The sequence below is a fragment of the Coregonus clupeaformis genome, unplaced genomic scaffold, assembly GCF_020615455.1.
Source record: "Coregonus clupeaformis isolate EN_2021a unplaced genomic scaffold, ASM2061545v1 scaf0194, whole genome shotgun sequence".
Lineage (NCBI taxonomy): Eukaryota > Metazoa > Chordata > Actinopteri > Salmoniformes > Salmonidae > Coregonus > Coregonus clupeaformis.
In genome coordinates, this window is record NW_025533649.1 from 144919 (window position 1) to 162500 (window position 17582).

Consider the following 17582-nt stretch of genomic DNA (forward strand, 5'->3'; position numbering starts at 1 on the left):
AGAAGAGACAGGAATGCTTATGAGGGAGGTGTCGCTGTATATATTCAGAGCCATGTAATGCTTAGAGAAGATCTTATGTCAAGTGTTATTGAAATGTTGTGGTTGCCGGTTCACCTGGCACATCTAAAGCCTTTTCTTTTAGGGTGTTGCTATAGGAAGCTTCTCACTGTAACCAGTGCCTGTAATCTGGTTCAGGTTATTAATCAACCTACCGGGGTGTTTACGAACACTACAGGAACAAGATAATCCACATGTATTGATCACATTTTTACTAATACTGTAGACCTTTGTTCTAAAGCTGTATCCGTACCCATTGGATGCAGTGATCACAATAAAGTGGCTATATACAGGAAAGCCAAAGTTCCAAAAGCTTCTCTAATGTTAAACATGTAAAGTCTGGTGTTCCACAGCGCAGTTCTCTAGGCCCTCTACTCTTTTGTATTTTTTTACCAATTACTTTCCACTGGCATTAAACAAAGCATGTGTGTCCATGTATGCTGATGATTCAACCATATACGCATCAGCAACCACAGCTACTGAAGTCTATGAAGAAATAATATATACTCACCCATTCAGACACTTAATAACATACCCTCCCCCATTCAGACACAATAATATATACTCACCCATTCAGACACAATAATATACCCTCCCCCATTCAGACACAATAATATACCCTCACCCATTCAGACACAATAATATACCCTCACCCATTCAGACACAATAATATACCCTCACCCATTCAGGCACTCAGTAATATCTGCTTGTGTAGAGGAGGACAGGTTGGATGGATAACCCTGACGGAAAAGATGGTTGTTCACAAAGTGGGAAGAGAGAAGGATTCAATAGCTTTAGATTTTATCAGAGGGCTTTCTTTAAAAAAATATATATTTCCTCTCTCACATGTACACACACGCATATGCATGCACGCACGCGTGCACACACACACACACACACACACACTCACACACACACACACACACACACACACACACACACACACACACACACACACACACACACAGGTAAAATAACATGCATACCTTGGAATCGTTTGGCGGTGACAGTCATAATTACAGACCTTGTAACCACACCCTTGTTCCTGTCATGCTCGCTGCTACAAATAAATGTTCAAATCCAATGTTTCACCCTCACTGTGATCCCTGCAACACTGCCCATAGCAAAGCCAACAGGCAAATGAATACCGATCACATTCTGATGACGATCACAAACGACTTGGCGTTAACTTAGATTGTAAACTGTCATGGTCAAAATATATTGATTGAATGATTGTGAAGATGGGGAGAGGTCTGTCCGTAAAAATAGGCTTTTCTTTTTGACACCACACTCCACAAAGCAAGTCTTGCAGGCTCTAGTTTTATCTTATCTAAATTATTGTCCAGTCATGTGGTCAAGTGCTGCAAAGAAAGACCTGGTTAAGCTGCAGCTGGCCCAGAACAGAGTGGCACGTCTTGCTCTTCATTGTAATCAGAGGGCTAATATTAATATGCCAGTCTCTCTTGGCTAAGAGTTAAGGAAAGACTGACTGCGTCACTTCTTGTTTTTATAAGAAACATTAATGTGTTGGAAATTCCAAATTGTTTGCATAGTCAACTTCCACACAGCACTGACACACACACTTACCCCATCAGACATGCCACCAGGGGTCTTTTCACAGTGCCACAAATTCAAGGAAACGTACAGCATTATACAGAGCCATGAGTGCATCTTATATAGCACAAGTGAACAGCAAACCTGGTTTCAAAAAACAAGTAAAGCAACACCTCACGGCACAATGCCTCTCCCCCATGTGACCTACTTGTTGTGTGTATGTACTGACATGTATGTGTAACTGATAGATGCTCACACACACACACACTACATGTTAATGTTTTTAAATGTATGTAAATTGTAAAGTATTTTGTCTGTAATGTCTTTTTCGTTATGTGTCGGACCCCGGTATCCGCTAATGGGGATCCTAATCAATCAAAAATCTAATAAAATCTCTCTGTCTGTCTGTCTCTCCTTACCACTCTCTATTTGGTTGCTCTCTGTCTCTCTTTATCTCTCTCTTTATCTCTCTCTTTATCTCTCTCTTTATCTCTCTCTGTATCTCTCTCTGTATCTCTCTCTTTATCTCTCTCTCTTTATCTCTCTCTCTTTATCTCTCTCTCTCTCTCTTTCTCTCTCTCTCTCTCTGTCTCTCTCTCTCTCTCTCTCTCTCTCTCTCTCTCTCTCTCTCTCTCTCTCTCTCCCACAAACGCTCTACCTATCCCTTCGCTTCTCTCTCCCTCCATCTCCACTCAACAACCGTCTCTCTACTTTTCTCTGTATCCCCCCCCTCTCTATCTTTTTCTCTCTCCATCTCTCTCTGTCTCCTCCTCAGTGTCAAACGGTGTTTAATTTGAGGGAGAGGCGGTGATTCATAAAGCTGAGTGAATCCTCTGTAAATGTCAGAGACAGCGAGAGGAGTGGCACGTTTGTCTGATATTGGCAACAGACGAGGGTTAGGGCCTTTTCCAGAGATGGAGAGGGTGTGGAATATGAAGATCAGGGAGATATGCTCTGGTTTTTTTGTGGAATATGAAGATCTCTGGTACTTTTGCTGGGTGGTGGTGCAGATGATGTGACGATTACAGACACACATTTATGAAGTGTGTTCAAGAGTAGCAGTTCTCTGGGCGGTTTTATAGAGCGCAGGTTTTTTAATGTGTGTGTACGCTTGCGTGTGTGTGTGTGTGTGTGTGCGCTTGCATGTGTGTGCGTGCATCCTTGTAAGTGTGTGTGTGTGTGTGTGTGTATGCACGCGCGTGCATTTGTGTGTGTGTGCACGCTTGCATGTGTGTGTGCGTGCATCCTTGTAAGTGTGTTTGTGTGTGTGTGTGTGTGTGTGTGTGTGTGCATGTGTTCCACAGGCTCTCTTACCCTTAAGAAAGAGTCCAGCGCCCCGTTCTCCATAAACTCTGTGACGATCATGACTGGTCGACTCTTGGTGACCACGCCCTCCAATCGGATTATGTTTGGGTGGTCAAACTGTCCCATGATGCTCGCTTCGCTCAGGAAGTCCCGCCTCTGCCTGTCGGTGTAGCCCACCTTGAGTGTCTTGATAGCCACAATGATCTCCCGTCGTCCGGGCAGCTTCAGACGCCCACGACACACCTCCCCAAACTCTCCTGTGAGAGCGATGAACAGGGGACAGATGAAGAGGGGAAGAGAGGAAGGATCGGAAGAGTGGAGGAGAGAGGAGGAGAGTGGAGGAGGAGAGAGGAGACGATAGGAGGAGAGTGGAGGAGAGAGGAGGAGGAGAGTGGAGGAGAGAGGAGGAGAGTGGAGGAGAGAGGAGGAGAGAGGAGAGAGAGGGGAGAGGGACAGTTTACTGGTTAGAACCAAGGAGCCAGGGAAGGGAAGCGGGAGACACAGAGAGAGGTTAGGGGCTCGGGGTGGAGTACGGTGGCTAGGAGCAGCAGAGAAAACAGGGGGAAGAGTGAGGAGGGGGAGAGTGAGGGATGTGGGAGGGTAGGGGTATAGGTGGGGGTAGAGGAGTGGTGGGGGAGATTAGGCTTCTGAGGGATCGGGGGGGGGGGCGGGGTCAGAAGAAGAGACAGGAGGAGAGAGAAGCTTGGCGGTTGTGGAAGCTTTGCGTCTCGGGCCTAACACGCCAAGCGGGTGCGAGAGTGTGTGAGAGCGAGAGACATAAGGGAAGTGAGGGAGAGAGAGAGAGAGAGGTGGTGGATGGAGGGGGGGAAGGAGGAACGGAGGGAGGGTAAAGGGGAGGGGAGACAGGGGTTGGGGTTCGTCACTTAAGGTGAAGGCTGGGAAGCGACGGGTTCAAGTAGCAGCAGTCGATGTTAAGCCCTCGTTGTGGTAGCAGCAGCAGCAGCAGTAGCAGTAGTAGTAGTAGTAGTAGTAGTAGTAGTAGTAGTAGTAGTAGTAGTAGTAGTAGTAGTAGTAGTAGTTGTAGTAGTAGCAGTAGTAGTAGAGTGGAGGGGGCTCGGCTGCAGGTGACGTACACCTCAAATCCAACTTCCCATCATCACAAGTCTTCATTCGGCTCAGATACAAGGCTAAGAATTCAACTCTGAGCTGGCAACAGTCCTGCAGCTTTTTTGCAAAAGTTTTACTAACATTATATAATTTACTAACATTATATAATATATATATAATAATTTCTGATTTCAAGATTACTAACTAGTACATTAAAAAAGGGCGAAGGGAAGGAGCAAGGGAAACAAGAAGGAACGGCCACATACGGATACAAACCACAAGGTGATGAGGTTAAGGATCAAAGGGACTTTAGAGTGGCCCCGTTTAACATTGGCCCTTGAGACACCTGGGGGGGAGGGGTTCAGAGATGACCAATCCTGACCCTGGAAGGCTGCTGTTCTAGCTGCTTGCCCAGCCAATCAACTCTCCTAGATGATGATTAAGTCAGTTACATTCAAGTAGGGGAGCTAATCAATGGAAGTGATTTGAATTAATGACACTGAAGGAACAAAATAACTTCATACTACAGAGCACATCTCCAGGATCAGGAATGGGCAGTTCTTAAAGGTTAAAGGTTAAATAAAATAAAATTAAAAGGTTTAAAAGGACAAAAAGTGTGGAAAGTAGCTAGCAATCATACAGGCACTTAGGTGCCAACCTGGAGGGCTACCGTTGTGAGTGAAGCGAATTAGAGGCGGGGGGGTTTTTTTGCAAGGGCGTAAGTGCAGATTTTAGATTAAGGGGGCTGAGGCTAGTGCTGGGGGGTGCGAGGCGAGGCAGGGGTTGGGATGATGAATTGAGTGAAAGTACCGCTTGGCGTGAAGTCCTCTAACGGTATGGCCTGGAGGTGACTAGCAGTCTTCCCCCTGTAGCTCAGGAGCTTTGGTTGGTTACCTGCGCCGATGACCTCCTCGATCTTCACGCAGGAGATGTCGATCTCCTTCGCGAACTCTCGGACGGCCTCGTTGGGGTCCTCGTAGGTAAAGGGGTCGATGTAGACCTTCATTCCCGGCGTGACTATAGGGGATTCAATAGCGGAAATAATCACATGAATCACGGCCGTCAAGCAGCAGTTATCATTGAAAACAATATCTACAGTGAATTCGGAAAGTATTCAGACCCCTTTACTTTTTCCACATTTTGTTACATTACAGCCTTATTCTAAAATGGATTTGAAAAAATTGTTTCCCTCATCAATCTACACACAATGCCCCATAATGACAAAGCAAAAACAAGTTATTAGTAAGTATTCAGACCCTTTACTCAGTACTTTGTTTAAGCACCTTTGGCAGCGATTACAGCCTCGAGTCTTCTTGGGTATGACGCTACAAGCTTGGCAAACCTGTATTTGGGGAGTTTCTCCCTTTCCTCTCTGCAGATCCTCTCAAGATCTGTTAAGTTGGTTGGGGAGAATCACTGCACAGCTATTTTCAGGTCTCTCAGAGATGTTAGATCGGGTTCAAGTCCGGGCTCTGGCTGGGCCACTCAAGGACATTCAGAGGCTTGTCCCAAAGCCACTCCTGCGTTGTCTTGGCTGTGTGCTTAGGGTCGTTGTCCTGTTGGAAGGTGAACCTTTGCCCCAGTCTGAGGTCCTGAGCGCTCTGGAGCAGGTTTTCATCAAGTATCTCTCTGTATTTTGCTCCGTTCATCTTTCCCTCGATCCTGACTAGTCTCCCAGTTCCTGCCGCTGAAAAACATCCCCACAGCATGATGCTGCCACCACCATGCTTCACCGTAGGGATGGTGCCAGGTTTCCTCCAGATGTGACGCTTGGCATTCAGGCCAAAGAGTTTAATCTCGGTTTCTTCAGACCAGAGAATCTTGTTTCTCATGGTCTGAGAGTCGTTTAGGTGTCTTTTGGCAAACTCCAAGCGGGCTGTCATGTGCCTTTTACTGAGGAGTGGATTCCGTCTGGCCGCTCTACCATAAAGGCCTGATTGGTGGAGTGCTGCAGAGATGGTTGTCCTTCTGGAAGGTTCTCCCATCTCCACAGAACTCTGGAGCTCAGTCAGAGTGACCATAGGGTTCTTGGTCACCTCCCTGACCAAGTCCCTTCTCCCCCGATTTCTCAGTTTGGCTGAGCAGCCAGCTCTAGGAAGAGTATTTGTGGTTCCAAACGTCTTCCACTTAAAAATGATGGAGGCCACTGTGTTCTAGGGGACCTTCAATGCTGCAGACATTTTTTGGTACCCTTCCTGAGATCTGTGCCTCGACACAATCCTGTCTCAGAGCTCTACGGACAATTCCATCGACCTCATGGCTTGGTTTTTGCTCTGACATGCACTGTCAACCATGGGACCTTATATAGACAGGTGTATGCCTTTCGAAATCATGTCCAATCAATTGAATTTACCACAGGTGGACTCCAATCAAGTTGTAGAAACATCTCAAGGATGATCAATGGAAACAGGATGCAACTGAGCTCAATTTCGAGTCTCATAGCAATGGGTCTGAATACTTATGTCAATAAGGTTTTTCAGTTTTTATTTATTTATACATTTGTAAAGATTTCTAAAAACCAGTTTTCACTTTGTCATTATGGGGTATTGTGTGTAGATTGATGAGAACAATTGTGTATTTAATCCATTTTAATCCAATAAGGCTGTAACATAACATCATGTGGAATAAGGATCGGATTAATAGAACATTTAACAGTCGAGGCACCATTTCAATGAGATTCACAGCCACTACCAAATTCTGACATTCAGAGTAATATGTGCCTGTTATTGCAAAGCCAGTTATGACATCACCGACTTTGGACACATTATTTGTAAACATTTGTTGACACGGTTGTGTATGAATATACTGTTGGATGTTGGGGACAAAGTCTAGCTCAGAGGGTGGCTGTTAGAATGTGGATCCTGGGATAGCTTTATAATGTAGGACAGGCGGTAGAGACTTACTGTACTGCTGCAGTTTCTCTGTGTACTCTGACTCAGACCCATTCCTCTGCTTCCTGTGGGGCAAACCAGAGTAAAAACACAAATTCGGTCATGTGCCGCATACAGCAATACTTTAATGAAACAGGAGAGTGTGGAGAGGGTTTCAGTATAGCTTGTGTCAGTTAAAAATAGATTTCAGTATAGCTGTGTCAGTAAAAATAGATTTCAGTATAGCTGTGTCAGTAAAAATAGATTTCAGTATAGCTGTGTCAGTTAAAATAGATTTCAGTACAGCTGTGTCAGTAAAAATAGATTTCAATATAGCTGTGTCAGTTAAAATAGATTTCAATATAGCTGTGTCAGTTCAAATAGATTTCAGTATAGCTGTGTCAGTAGAAATTGAGAATTACACTGTATATCTCACTAGGATAAAGCTCACTTAGCCTTATATTTGAAGCTAACAAATACCGAATTTTGAGTAAAACTACAAAATAAGACAACATATCGAGTAGAAAAAGTAGGACTCTGTTTGTATGTACGAAATGACAGCTGAGAGAAAACATAATGGCCCAACACGAGAAGTAAAGGACAAAGTCTCCCCCAATGGCAGCCTCAGCTGTCTCCCTCAACACCCATCTTAAAACATCCTCCTGCACACTGGTTCAGACTAACACACTTTTCCTTTCCTCATCCTCTGCTTTCTCTTCTTTCTTCAGTATCAGTCCATTAATGGGGGGGGGGGTTGAAATTCCATGTTAATGTGGTTCCTTTGTTGTCTAACCAGTAATCGGGGCAATAATACCCAACGGTGATTTGCATCTCATTTCCAATTCAAATGTGGTTCCGGAATATGCCGAGGAGGCTCTGAGTTTTCCTTTTTTTCCCCTTGTCTTTTTTTCTTGTCTCGTGGCAGACACAAGTGAGCTAAACTAAAACAGAGAGAGACGCTAGTGAGCTAAACTAAAACAGAGAGAGAGACGCTAGTGAGCTAAACTAAAACAGAGAGAGAGACGCTAGTGAGCTAAGCTAAGATAGAGAGAAACACTAGTAAGCTAAGCTACGACAGAGAGAGACGCTAGTGAGCTAAGCTAAGACAGAGAGAGAGATGATAGTGAGCTAAGCTAAGACACAGAGACACTAGCGAGCTAAACTAAGACAGAGAGAGACACTAGTGAGCTAAGCTAAGACCGAGGGAGAGACACTAGCGAGCTAAACTAAGACAGAGAGGGATGCTAGCGAGCTAAACTAAGACACAAAGAGAGACACTAGCGAGCTAAGCCAAGACACAGAGAGAGACACTAGCGAGCTAAGCTAAGACACAGAGAGAGACACTAGCGAGCTAAGCTAAGACACAGAGAGAGAGACACTAGCGAGCTAAGCCAAGACACAGAGACACTAATGAGCTAAGCTAAGACACAGAGAGAGACACTAGCGAGCTAAGCTAGGACACAGAGAGAGAGACACTAGCGAGCTAAGCCAAGACACAGAGACACGAGCGAGCTATGCTAAGACACAGAGAGAGAGACACTAGCAAGCTAAGCTAAGACACAGAGAGAGATACTAGTGAGCTAAGCTAAGACACAGAGACAGACACTAGTGAGCTAAGCCAAGACACAGAGACAGACAAATGAGAGGGAGGAGAGGAGGAGAGGGATGAGGGAGGAGAGTAGGAAGGAGATCATTCAGCGTGACGAGGGCCCAGTCTTCAGAGCGGGCGGCTCACACCGAACCCTTCCACCACTGCCGCGAGAGATGGGTGAGCACCAGCCACCAAAAGGAAGGGTGTCAAACTCGCACGCTTCACCAACATGTAGACTCCCATTAAAAGATGAGTAGTGCTGTGTAGAGTTGAACAACCACAGTGAGGCCGAGCCAGGCTTTTACAGGAACTGAGTGGATGTTGAAGTTCCTACGAGTTAATACGAGTCAACGGGATTCAGTAGGGTCAGCCTGCGTCCAATCGCGGTGACACAACCATGAGGGCAGGCCAATCAGCTCCTAGCATCTGCCGCTCATGCTGTGTCCAATGGGCTGGGCTTGCCTAGCGAGGTTTATGGAGGGAAATGTGTTTGGACTTTATAGAGCTAATCTCCATAGGTGGCACGCCAGTCCTGAGTGTCCCTGTCCCTGAGTGTCCCTGTCCCTGAGTGTCCCTGTCCCTGAGTGTCCCTGTCCCTGAGTGTCCCTGTCTGTCTGCTGTGGGATTCAGGACGTAAACACATTCAAAAGTTGACATTTCCATTTCGTTTCAATCTGTAAATAAATACACTAATATAGTATTGATACACAAACTGAAGAATGCCCTCATTGTGTACTATTGCATGAGCTTTGTGAACTGCTGTGGGATAATTTTTATCAATGGGGGTAAATCCTAGAAATGAAAATGAACGTGGCTTCAATGTCAGATGTAGATACTATTTCCATGTTGTCTCAACGATAAACTAAATATTACTGGATATTATCGAATTATTCTCACCTGAGGCAGACGATGGCGATGACAACGACAGCTATGATGAAGACTAGACCGGCGGTGGCCGAACCCACGATGAGGGGCAGCTGCTCCTGAAGAGACTTCTCGGGGTCACCTAGGGGTCAAGAGGTTATAGGTCAGGCTGGTGTGAGAGGGTTACCCAAAGAACCTACACTTACTCCTAGATACCATTCCTACACTTACTCCTAGAAACCATTCCTACGCTTCTAGAAACCATTCCTACCCTTACTCCTAGAAACCATATGCTTATGTAACGACAGTGTTCACCACTTTGCATCAAAGAGTATGGGAAGGATCTTGGCAGTTTCCCAGTGTACGTTTTGTCAGCTTCAACAGTTAGATTCACAATCTAGTACTCTAGGCTAATTGGCTCTAATATAAATTGGAAAGATAGTCAAATAAAGGGAGATACACTTCATGACCAAAAGTATGTGGACACCTGCTCGTCGAATATCTCATTTCAAAATTATGGGCATTAATATGGATTTGGTCCCCCGTTTGCTGCTATAACAGCCTCCACTCTTCTGGGAAGGTTTTCCACTAGATGTTGGAACATTGCTGCGGGGACTTGCTTCCATTCAGCCACAAGAGCATTAGTGAGGTCAGGCACTGATGTTGGGCGATTAGGCCTGGCTCACAGTCGGCTTTCCAATTCATCCCAAAGGTGTTCAATGGGGTTGAGGTCAGGGCTCTGTGCAGGCCAGTCAAGTTCTTCCACACCGATCTCGACAATACATTTCTGTATGGACCTCGCTTTGTGCACGGGGGCATTGTCATGCTGAAACAGGAAAGGGCCTTCCCCAAACTGTTGCCACAAACTTGAAAGCACAGAATCGTCTAGAATGTCAATGTATGCTGTAGCATTAAGATTTCCCTTCACTGGAACTAAGGGGCCTAGCCCGAACCATGAAAAACAGCCACAGACCATTATTCCTCCTCCACCAAACTTTACAGTTGGCACTATGCATTGGGGCAGGTAGCATTATCCTGGCATCCGCCAAACCCAGATTAGTCCATTGGACTGCCAGATCGTGAAGCGTGATTCATCACTCCAGAGAACGCGTTTCCGCTGCTCCAGAGTCCAACAGCTGCGAGCTTTACACCACTCCAGCCAATGCTTGGCATTGCGCATGGTGATCTTAGGCTTGTGTGCGGCTGCTCGGCCATGGAAACTCATTTCATGAAGCTACCGACTAACAGTTATTGTGCTGACGTTGCTTCCCGAGGCAGTTTGGAACTCGGTAGTAAGTGTTGCAACCGAGGACAGACGATTTTTACACGCTACGTGATTCATCACTCACCGATCCTGTTCTGTGAGCTTGTGTGGCCTACCACTTCGCTGCTGAGCCGTTGTTGCTCCTAGACATTTCCACTTCACAATAACAACACTTACAGTTGACCGGGGCAGCTCTAGCAGGGCATACATTTGACAAACTGACTTATGACGGTGCCACGTTGAAAGTCACTGAGCTCTTCAGTAAGGCCATTCTACTGCCAGTGTTTTATCTATGGAGATCGAATGGCTGTGTGCTCAATATTATACACCTGTCAGCAACGGCTGTGACTGAAATAGCCAAATCCACTCATTTGAATGGGTGTCCACATACTTTGTATATATAGTGTAGCTTCATAAATGATCAGGCAGACAGGCACCAAAGGTTTATTATGTCAATAATAAATAATAATAATAATAATAATAATAATAATAATAATAATAATAATAATAATAATAATAATAATAATAATAATAATAAATCAATAAACAGGACTAGGAAGAGGAGGTAGATAGTGAGGTACCATTGGTCAGTTAGTAAACACCTTTAATCCAAAGTGATTTACAATGAACACTTACCCAATAGGCTATATTTTGCCTTTGCACAAAGTAAACCCACAACCTAGTGTGGCAAGCACAGCGCACCAACCGAGTTGTGAGTCATCATCAGAACCGCAAGAGATGTGTTACTGATGTACAGCACGCGTCTATTCCGTCCCTGTATGTGCAGTGCATTCGGAAAGTGTTCAGACACCTTGATTTTTTCCACGTTTTGTTACGCTACAGCCTTATTATAAAAAAGGGTAAAATAATTTTTTCCCTCATCAATCTACACACAATACCCCATAATGACAAAGCAAAAACACGTTTTTAGAATCCTTTTGCACATTTATTACAAATAATAAACGGAAATATCACATTTACATAAGTATTCAGACCCTTTACTCAGTACTTTGTTGAAGCACCTTTGGCAGCGATTACAGCCTCGAGTCTTCTTGGGTATGACGCTACAAGCTCGGCACACCTGTATTTGGGGAGTTTCTCCCATTCTTCTCTGCAGATCCTCTGAAGCTCTGTCAGGTTGGATGGGGAGCGTCGCTGCACAGCTATTATCAGGTATCTCCAGAGATGTTCGATCGGGTTCAATTCCAGGCTCTGGCTGGGCCACTCAAGGACATTCAGAGACTTGTCCCGAAGCCACTCCTGCATTGTCTTGGCTGTGTATTTAGGGTCGTTGTCCTGTTGGAAGGTGAACCTTCGCCACAGTCTGAGGTCCTGAGCGCTCTGGAGCAGGTTTTCATCAAGGATCTCTCTGCACTTTGCCCAGTTCATCTTTCCCTTGATCCTGACTAGTCTCCCAGTCCCTGCCGCTGAAACACATCCCCACAGCATTATGCTGTCACCACCATGCTTCACCGTAGGGATGGTGCCATGTTTCCTCCAGACGTGACGCTTGGAATTCAGGCCAAAGAGTTCAATCTTGGTTTCATCAGACCAGAGAATCTTGTTTCTCATGGTCTGAGAGTCCTTTAGGTGCCTTTTGGCAAACTCCAAGAGGGCTGTCATGTATTTTACTGAGGAGTGGCTTCCGTCTGGCCACTCTACCATGAAGGCCTGTTTGGTGGAGTGCTGCAGAGATGGTTGTTCTCCCATCTCCACAGAGGAACTCTGGAGCTCAGTCAGAGTGACCATCAGGTTTTTAGTCACCTCGCTGACCAAGGTCCTTCTCCCCCGATTGCTCAGTTTGGCCGGGCAGCCAGCTCTAAGAAGAGTCTTGGTGTATCCAAACTTCTTCCATTTAAGAATGATGGAGGCCACTGTGTTCTTGGGGACCTTCAATGCTGCAGAAATGTTTTGGTACCCTTCCCCAGATCTGTGCCTCGACACAATCCTGTCTCGGAGCTCTACGGACAATTCCTTCGACCTCATGGCTTGGTTTTTGCTCTGACATGCACTGTCAACTGTGGGACCTTATTTAGACAGAAGTGTGCCTTTACAAATATATATATATTTTTTTATATACATTTGCAAACATTTCTAAAAACCTGTTTACGCTTTGTTATTATGGGGTAATGTGTGTAGATTGATGAGGGAAACAGTTAATTTAATCAATTTTAGAATAAGGCTGTAACGTAACAAAATGTGAAAAAAGTCAAGGGGTCTGAATACTTTCCGAATGCACTGTATCTAATGCTGGTGACAAACCCCAATGTCCCCTCTGGGGATCAATAAAGTTTACTCAAACATACTTTGCAGATTGGTGCTGAAGTCGGCGGGGGTGCTGTAGCGGCCATACCCGGCCACCGTGCGGGCCCGGACCTGGACCACGTATGGCATGCCGGCCTTCAGCCCCTCGATGCGGGAAGAACTCCTTTGGGCGGTCATGGTGTGGGCGATGGCCTCTCCCTGGTCCTGCCAAACCAAACGCACAGAAGACGGTTTAGAAATGCTTCAGAAATGCTTCAGAAATGCTTCAGAAACCAAACAACATCCACTCATTCATCATCATCATCATCATCATCATCTGTATTCGGACGCCTTCCCCCAACCCGCTTTGTGGCGCGTGCCGCGTCCAACATCTTGTGGAACAGACGAAGAGTGGCAGAACGAGGCAATAGGAGCTGGAGAGCAACAGAACAACTAACAGATAGAGATACACTGAGAGACTTTGTTCTCCCCCCACCCCCCGTAGAAGGATGAAGGGGTGGGGGGGAGGGGGTGAACAGAAAGAAAAGTCTGAGGATATTGGAAGGAAGGAAGAAAGAAAGAAAGAAAGAAAGAAAGAAAGAAAGAAAGAAAGAAAGAAAGAAAGAAAGAAAGAAAGAAAGAAAGAAAGAAAGAAAGAAAGAAAGAAAGAAAGAAAGAAAGAAAGAAAGAAAGAAAGAAAGAAAGAAAGAAAGAAAGAAAGAAAGAAAGAAAGAACCAACGGAAGGAAAGAGGGACAGGATTGAGGCTTTGTCAGAAACTGTTGTTGTTGTTGTTGTTGTGGTGAATTATTTCCTATGGGGCAATATTATTTACGCAAAAATAAGACTTGTGAAATAGAATGTGGAAATAAGAAGTGTTGACTTACATTGTTGCCTACCTTCTCATGGTACTTAATCTCATAATCCAGAATGATTCCGTTGGGTTTCTCAGGGGGCAGCCAGGAAAGACTCATGGTGCTGGCTGTGGCCCCCATCAGGTGAACTGTAGGTACTGCAGATGGAGCTGTGAGAGCGGGTTACAGGGAAGACAAAATACATGTTAATTCACAAATATGTGTTTTCTGAGTTCTACCTCCTTTGTCTATACACGCCTAAACAAAAGTCTAAGAGGTGCTTTGAAGTTTTGTAGGGCTTTATTGTGTGTGGTAAACTTGGTTCGCTACACAGCTAGTCCCTCTCTTCCTATAGTTCTGATGTTATTTTTCCAACTCCATTAAAGGGATCTGTGATAAGACAGCGATGAGGTAAGCAAGTGATAAATCGTTGTGCTTCATATCTGGAAGATCCAATCGTCCTCTTTTATATAACAATCATTGTCCCTTCAGTCCATCTTTAGTACGCTCAATAAATTCAGATTTCCCCCCTCTTTTGAGGATTCACTTCTTATCCAGTTTCATCCCTCTCTTCTCCTCCTAGTCTCCACCTCTTATCCTCCTAGTCTCCACCTCTTCTCCTCCTAGTATCCACCTCTTCTCCTCCTAGTATCCACCTCTTCTCCTCCTAGTATCCATCTCTTCTCCTCCTAGTATCCATCTCTTCTCCTCCTAGTATCCACCGCTTCTCCTCCTTGTATCCACCTCTTCTCCTCCTAATATCCACCTCTTCTCCTCCTAGTATCCACCTCTTCTCTTCCTAGTATCCCCCTCTTCTCCTCCTAATATCCACCTCTTCTCCTCCTAGTATCCACCTCTTCTCCTCCTAATATCCACCTCTTCTCCTCCTAGTATCCACCTCTTCTCCAGTTTCATCCATCTCTTCTCCTCCTAGTATCCACCTCTTCTCCTCCTTGTATCAACCTCATCTCCTCCTAGTATCCACCTCTTCTCCTCCTAGTATCCACCTCTTCTCCTCCTAGTATCCATCTATTCTCCTCCTAGTGTCCATATATTCTCCTCCTTGTATCCATCTATTCTCCTCCTAGTGTACACCTCTTCCCCTCCTTGTATCCACCTCTTCTCCTCCTTGTATCCACCTCTTGTCCTCCTAGTATCCACCTCTTTTTTTCCTAGCATCCACCTCTTCTCCTCCTAGTATCCATCTATTCTCCTCCTAGTGTCCACCTCTTCTCCTCCTTGTATCCACCTCTTGTCCTCCTAGTATCCACCTCTTCTCATCTGTCGATGTGCCCTTGAGCAAGGCACTTAACCCTAATTGCTCCTGTAAGTCGCTCTGGATAAGAGCGTCTGCTAAATGACCAATTATTTATTATTATTATCCTAGTATCCACCTCTTCTCCAGTTTCATCCCGCTCTTTTCCTCCTAGTATCCACCTCTTCTCTTCCTAGTATCCACCTCTTCTCCTCCTAGTATCCACCTCTTATCCTCCTAGTATCCACCTCTTCTCCTCCTAGTATCCACCTCTTCTCCTCCTAGTATCCACCCCTTCTCCAGTTTCATCCCTCTTTTCTCCTCCTAGTATCCACCTCTTCTCCTCCTAGTATCCACCTCTTCTCCAGTTTCATCCCTCTCTTCTTCTCCTAGTATCCGCCTCTTCTCTTCCTAGTATCCGCCTCTTCTCTTCCTAGTATCCACTTCTTCTCCTCCTAGTATCCACCTCTTCTCCTCCTAGTATCCACCTCTTCTCCTCCTAGTATCCACCTCTTCTCCTCCTAGTATCCACCTCTTCTCCTCCTAGTATCCACCTCTTCTCCAGTTTCATCCTCTTTTCTGCTAGTATCCACCTCTCCCCACACACACACACACACTCTCTTTCTCCCTCTCTCCCTCCAACACTCTTTGTTGAAAGGTTTCTAATCCTCTAGTCCGGTACTTTGATCCTTTCATGTGGAGCTCCTTTCTTCCTCTTGTCTTTGTCACCACCACCCCAGACCTCCCCCTTGCTCTCCCCCTTTCCCATCTCTCTCTCTCTCTCCCCCCTTCCCATCTCTCGCTCTCTCTTTTTCTCTCAAGCCCAAAACCCCATCCCTATATAGTAGCCTACCACCAGCCACCCATCCCTCCCTGAAAAACTCAACCTCGCCCCACAAAACAATACTCCCTGGGCAGATTCCCCGGTCACTCTGGCCTGAGGATTAAGGGGCCTAGGGGCCTCCTCCTGGCCGAGACATTGGGGAGTAACCGGTAACTATGGTGGGCTGAGCCCCACACTAACCTGTAACCATGGTGGGCTTGGCCCCACACTAACCCTGTAACCATGGTGGGCTGGACCCCCACACTAACCTGTAACGATGGCGGGCTGTGTTGTAAATATGTGTTGTAGATATGTGGGAGATATCTGCCCCCCCTCCTGCGCCCTCCTCCTTGGGGGGTGCACAGTGTAGTACGGGGGTCCCTGACACCCCTGTGGCCCCCTGTGCCGACCCTTGGGTAACAGTGGGGGACTACGGGCCCCAGGGATCCCCGACCTTTGGGCAATTCCCATTTCTTTCCTTCGGCTTAGGGAGAGGGAGAGGAGGAACAAGGAACACACGACCGTGGAGAAGGATAATCCTGCCTGTCTGAGCCTGTCTATAGAAAATACTTCACATAGAGACCCATAGACAAAAACCAGCTACCCATCAGACCCTAGCTATCGGCCTACACAAGGGTAAACTCCACACAGGAGCCTTCACACAAGCCACAGCAACAGGTCTATACAGCCAACTCTACACAGGAACCTACACACAAACTCCAGTTACCCATCAGACCCTAGCTATCGGCCTACACTAGGGAAAACTCAACATATATCCCTGTCCGTAACGCAAACAGACACATGCCAAACTCAAAAACGCTCATTCCACTTAACTCATCATCTATCCCCAAAAGAGGTTAGCCTAGCCTGCGTCTCCTCAGATGTAAAGAAAACTGCATGGGCCTTGGTGGTGCAGATTGCTTTGGTGGCCTACCCAGCTAGCACATAACATTCTGAGAACCATATGTTCCAAGAATGTTTAGAAACAATGTTCTTCCGTGGGAATTTCAGTACTTCAGCATAATGTTTCCTACATGTTTCCTCATGGTTCTATTTAAAGTAATGTTAATTATTTAAGAACATTCATTCCGTTATCAGAATGTTAAGAAAACTTTCCATAAAAACCACAAGAAAACTTTCGTAACGTTCAGAGAAAGTTGTTAAGAATGTTATTTAAAAACAGAATTTCCATTCCCAGCATCAACAAAACTCTCTCTATCCTCTATCTTGTTAAGTGTGTTCAGGTGTGTTGGCCACGCCCACTATTTGGCCACACCTGATCTTAATGAGTGCTTGTTTCCTTTGAAATGGGGTCTGTTTGAATAGACTAAAATGAACAGCTTTGTATGCATAAAAAAACATGGCATGCTAGCTCCATCCTGGTGGCGCAGTGGTATATTTCCATGGACAGAAAATATACAATTATAGGTTTGGATCTCACTGATGCCGTGTCACAATAAAAAATAAATGTGTTTGCATGATTAATGCCTGAGGAAAAAAGTTCAAAAAGTTAACAGAAAATTTACATTTACATTTTACATTTTAGTCATTTAGCAGACGCTCTTATCCAGAGCGACTTACAGTTAGTGAGTACATACATTTTCATACTTTTTCATGAGCTAGCAGTGTTATTAAAAGTCTTATTGAAACATTCAGTGGCATTTTTTAAGAAAGTAATTTGAAAGCCTCCAAATAACCTATAATTTTAGTTCTCCGAGCGTTAATAAAACCTCCCAGGAAAACTTTAAAGGAACCAAAGTAAAATGTTCTCAGAACCTCCCTGCAACCTAAAAATAAACATTTACAGAAGAGGTGACATTTTCACTTCTGTTCT

At 45.3% G+C, this 17582-nt stretch overlaps 1 protein-coding gene across 15 annotated transcripts in view; it reads right to left on the reverse strand.

The window, feature by feature from the left end:
* The window catches only part of LOC121577112 (ephrin type-B receptor 3), an 84738-nt gene that overhangs the window by 14693 nt on the left and 52463 nt on the right, over positions 1-17582 (reverse strand). For 5 of the 15 annotated variants that reach the window (XM_041890906.2, XM_041890905.2, XM_041890904.2 and 2 more), the window contains exons 6-11: positions 13704-13840; positions 12880-13042; positions 9343-9451; positions 6888-6940; positions 4879-5001; positions 2926-3173 (exon numbers count right to left, since the gene is read on the reverse strand). In XM_041890906.2, coding sequence (XP_041746840.2) covers positions 2926-3173; positions 4879-5001; positions 6888-6940; positions 9343-9451; positions 12880-13042; positions 13704-13840 — 833 coding nt within the window. Of the gene's footprint in view, positions 1-2925; positions 3174-4794; positions 5014-6887; positions 6941-9342; positions 9452-12879; positions 13043-13703; positions 13841-17582 lie in introns of all 15 variants that reach the window. The other 10 variants (XM_041890895.2, XM_041890896.2, XM_041890902.2 and 7 more) reach the window with 5 other exon arrangements.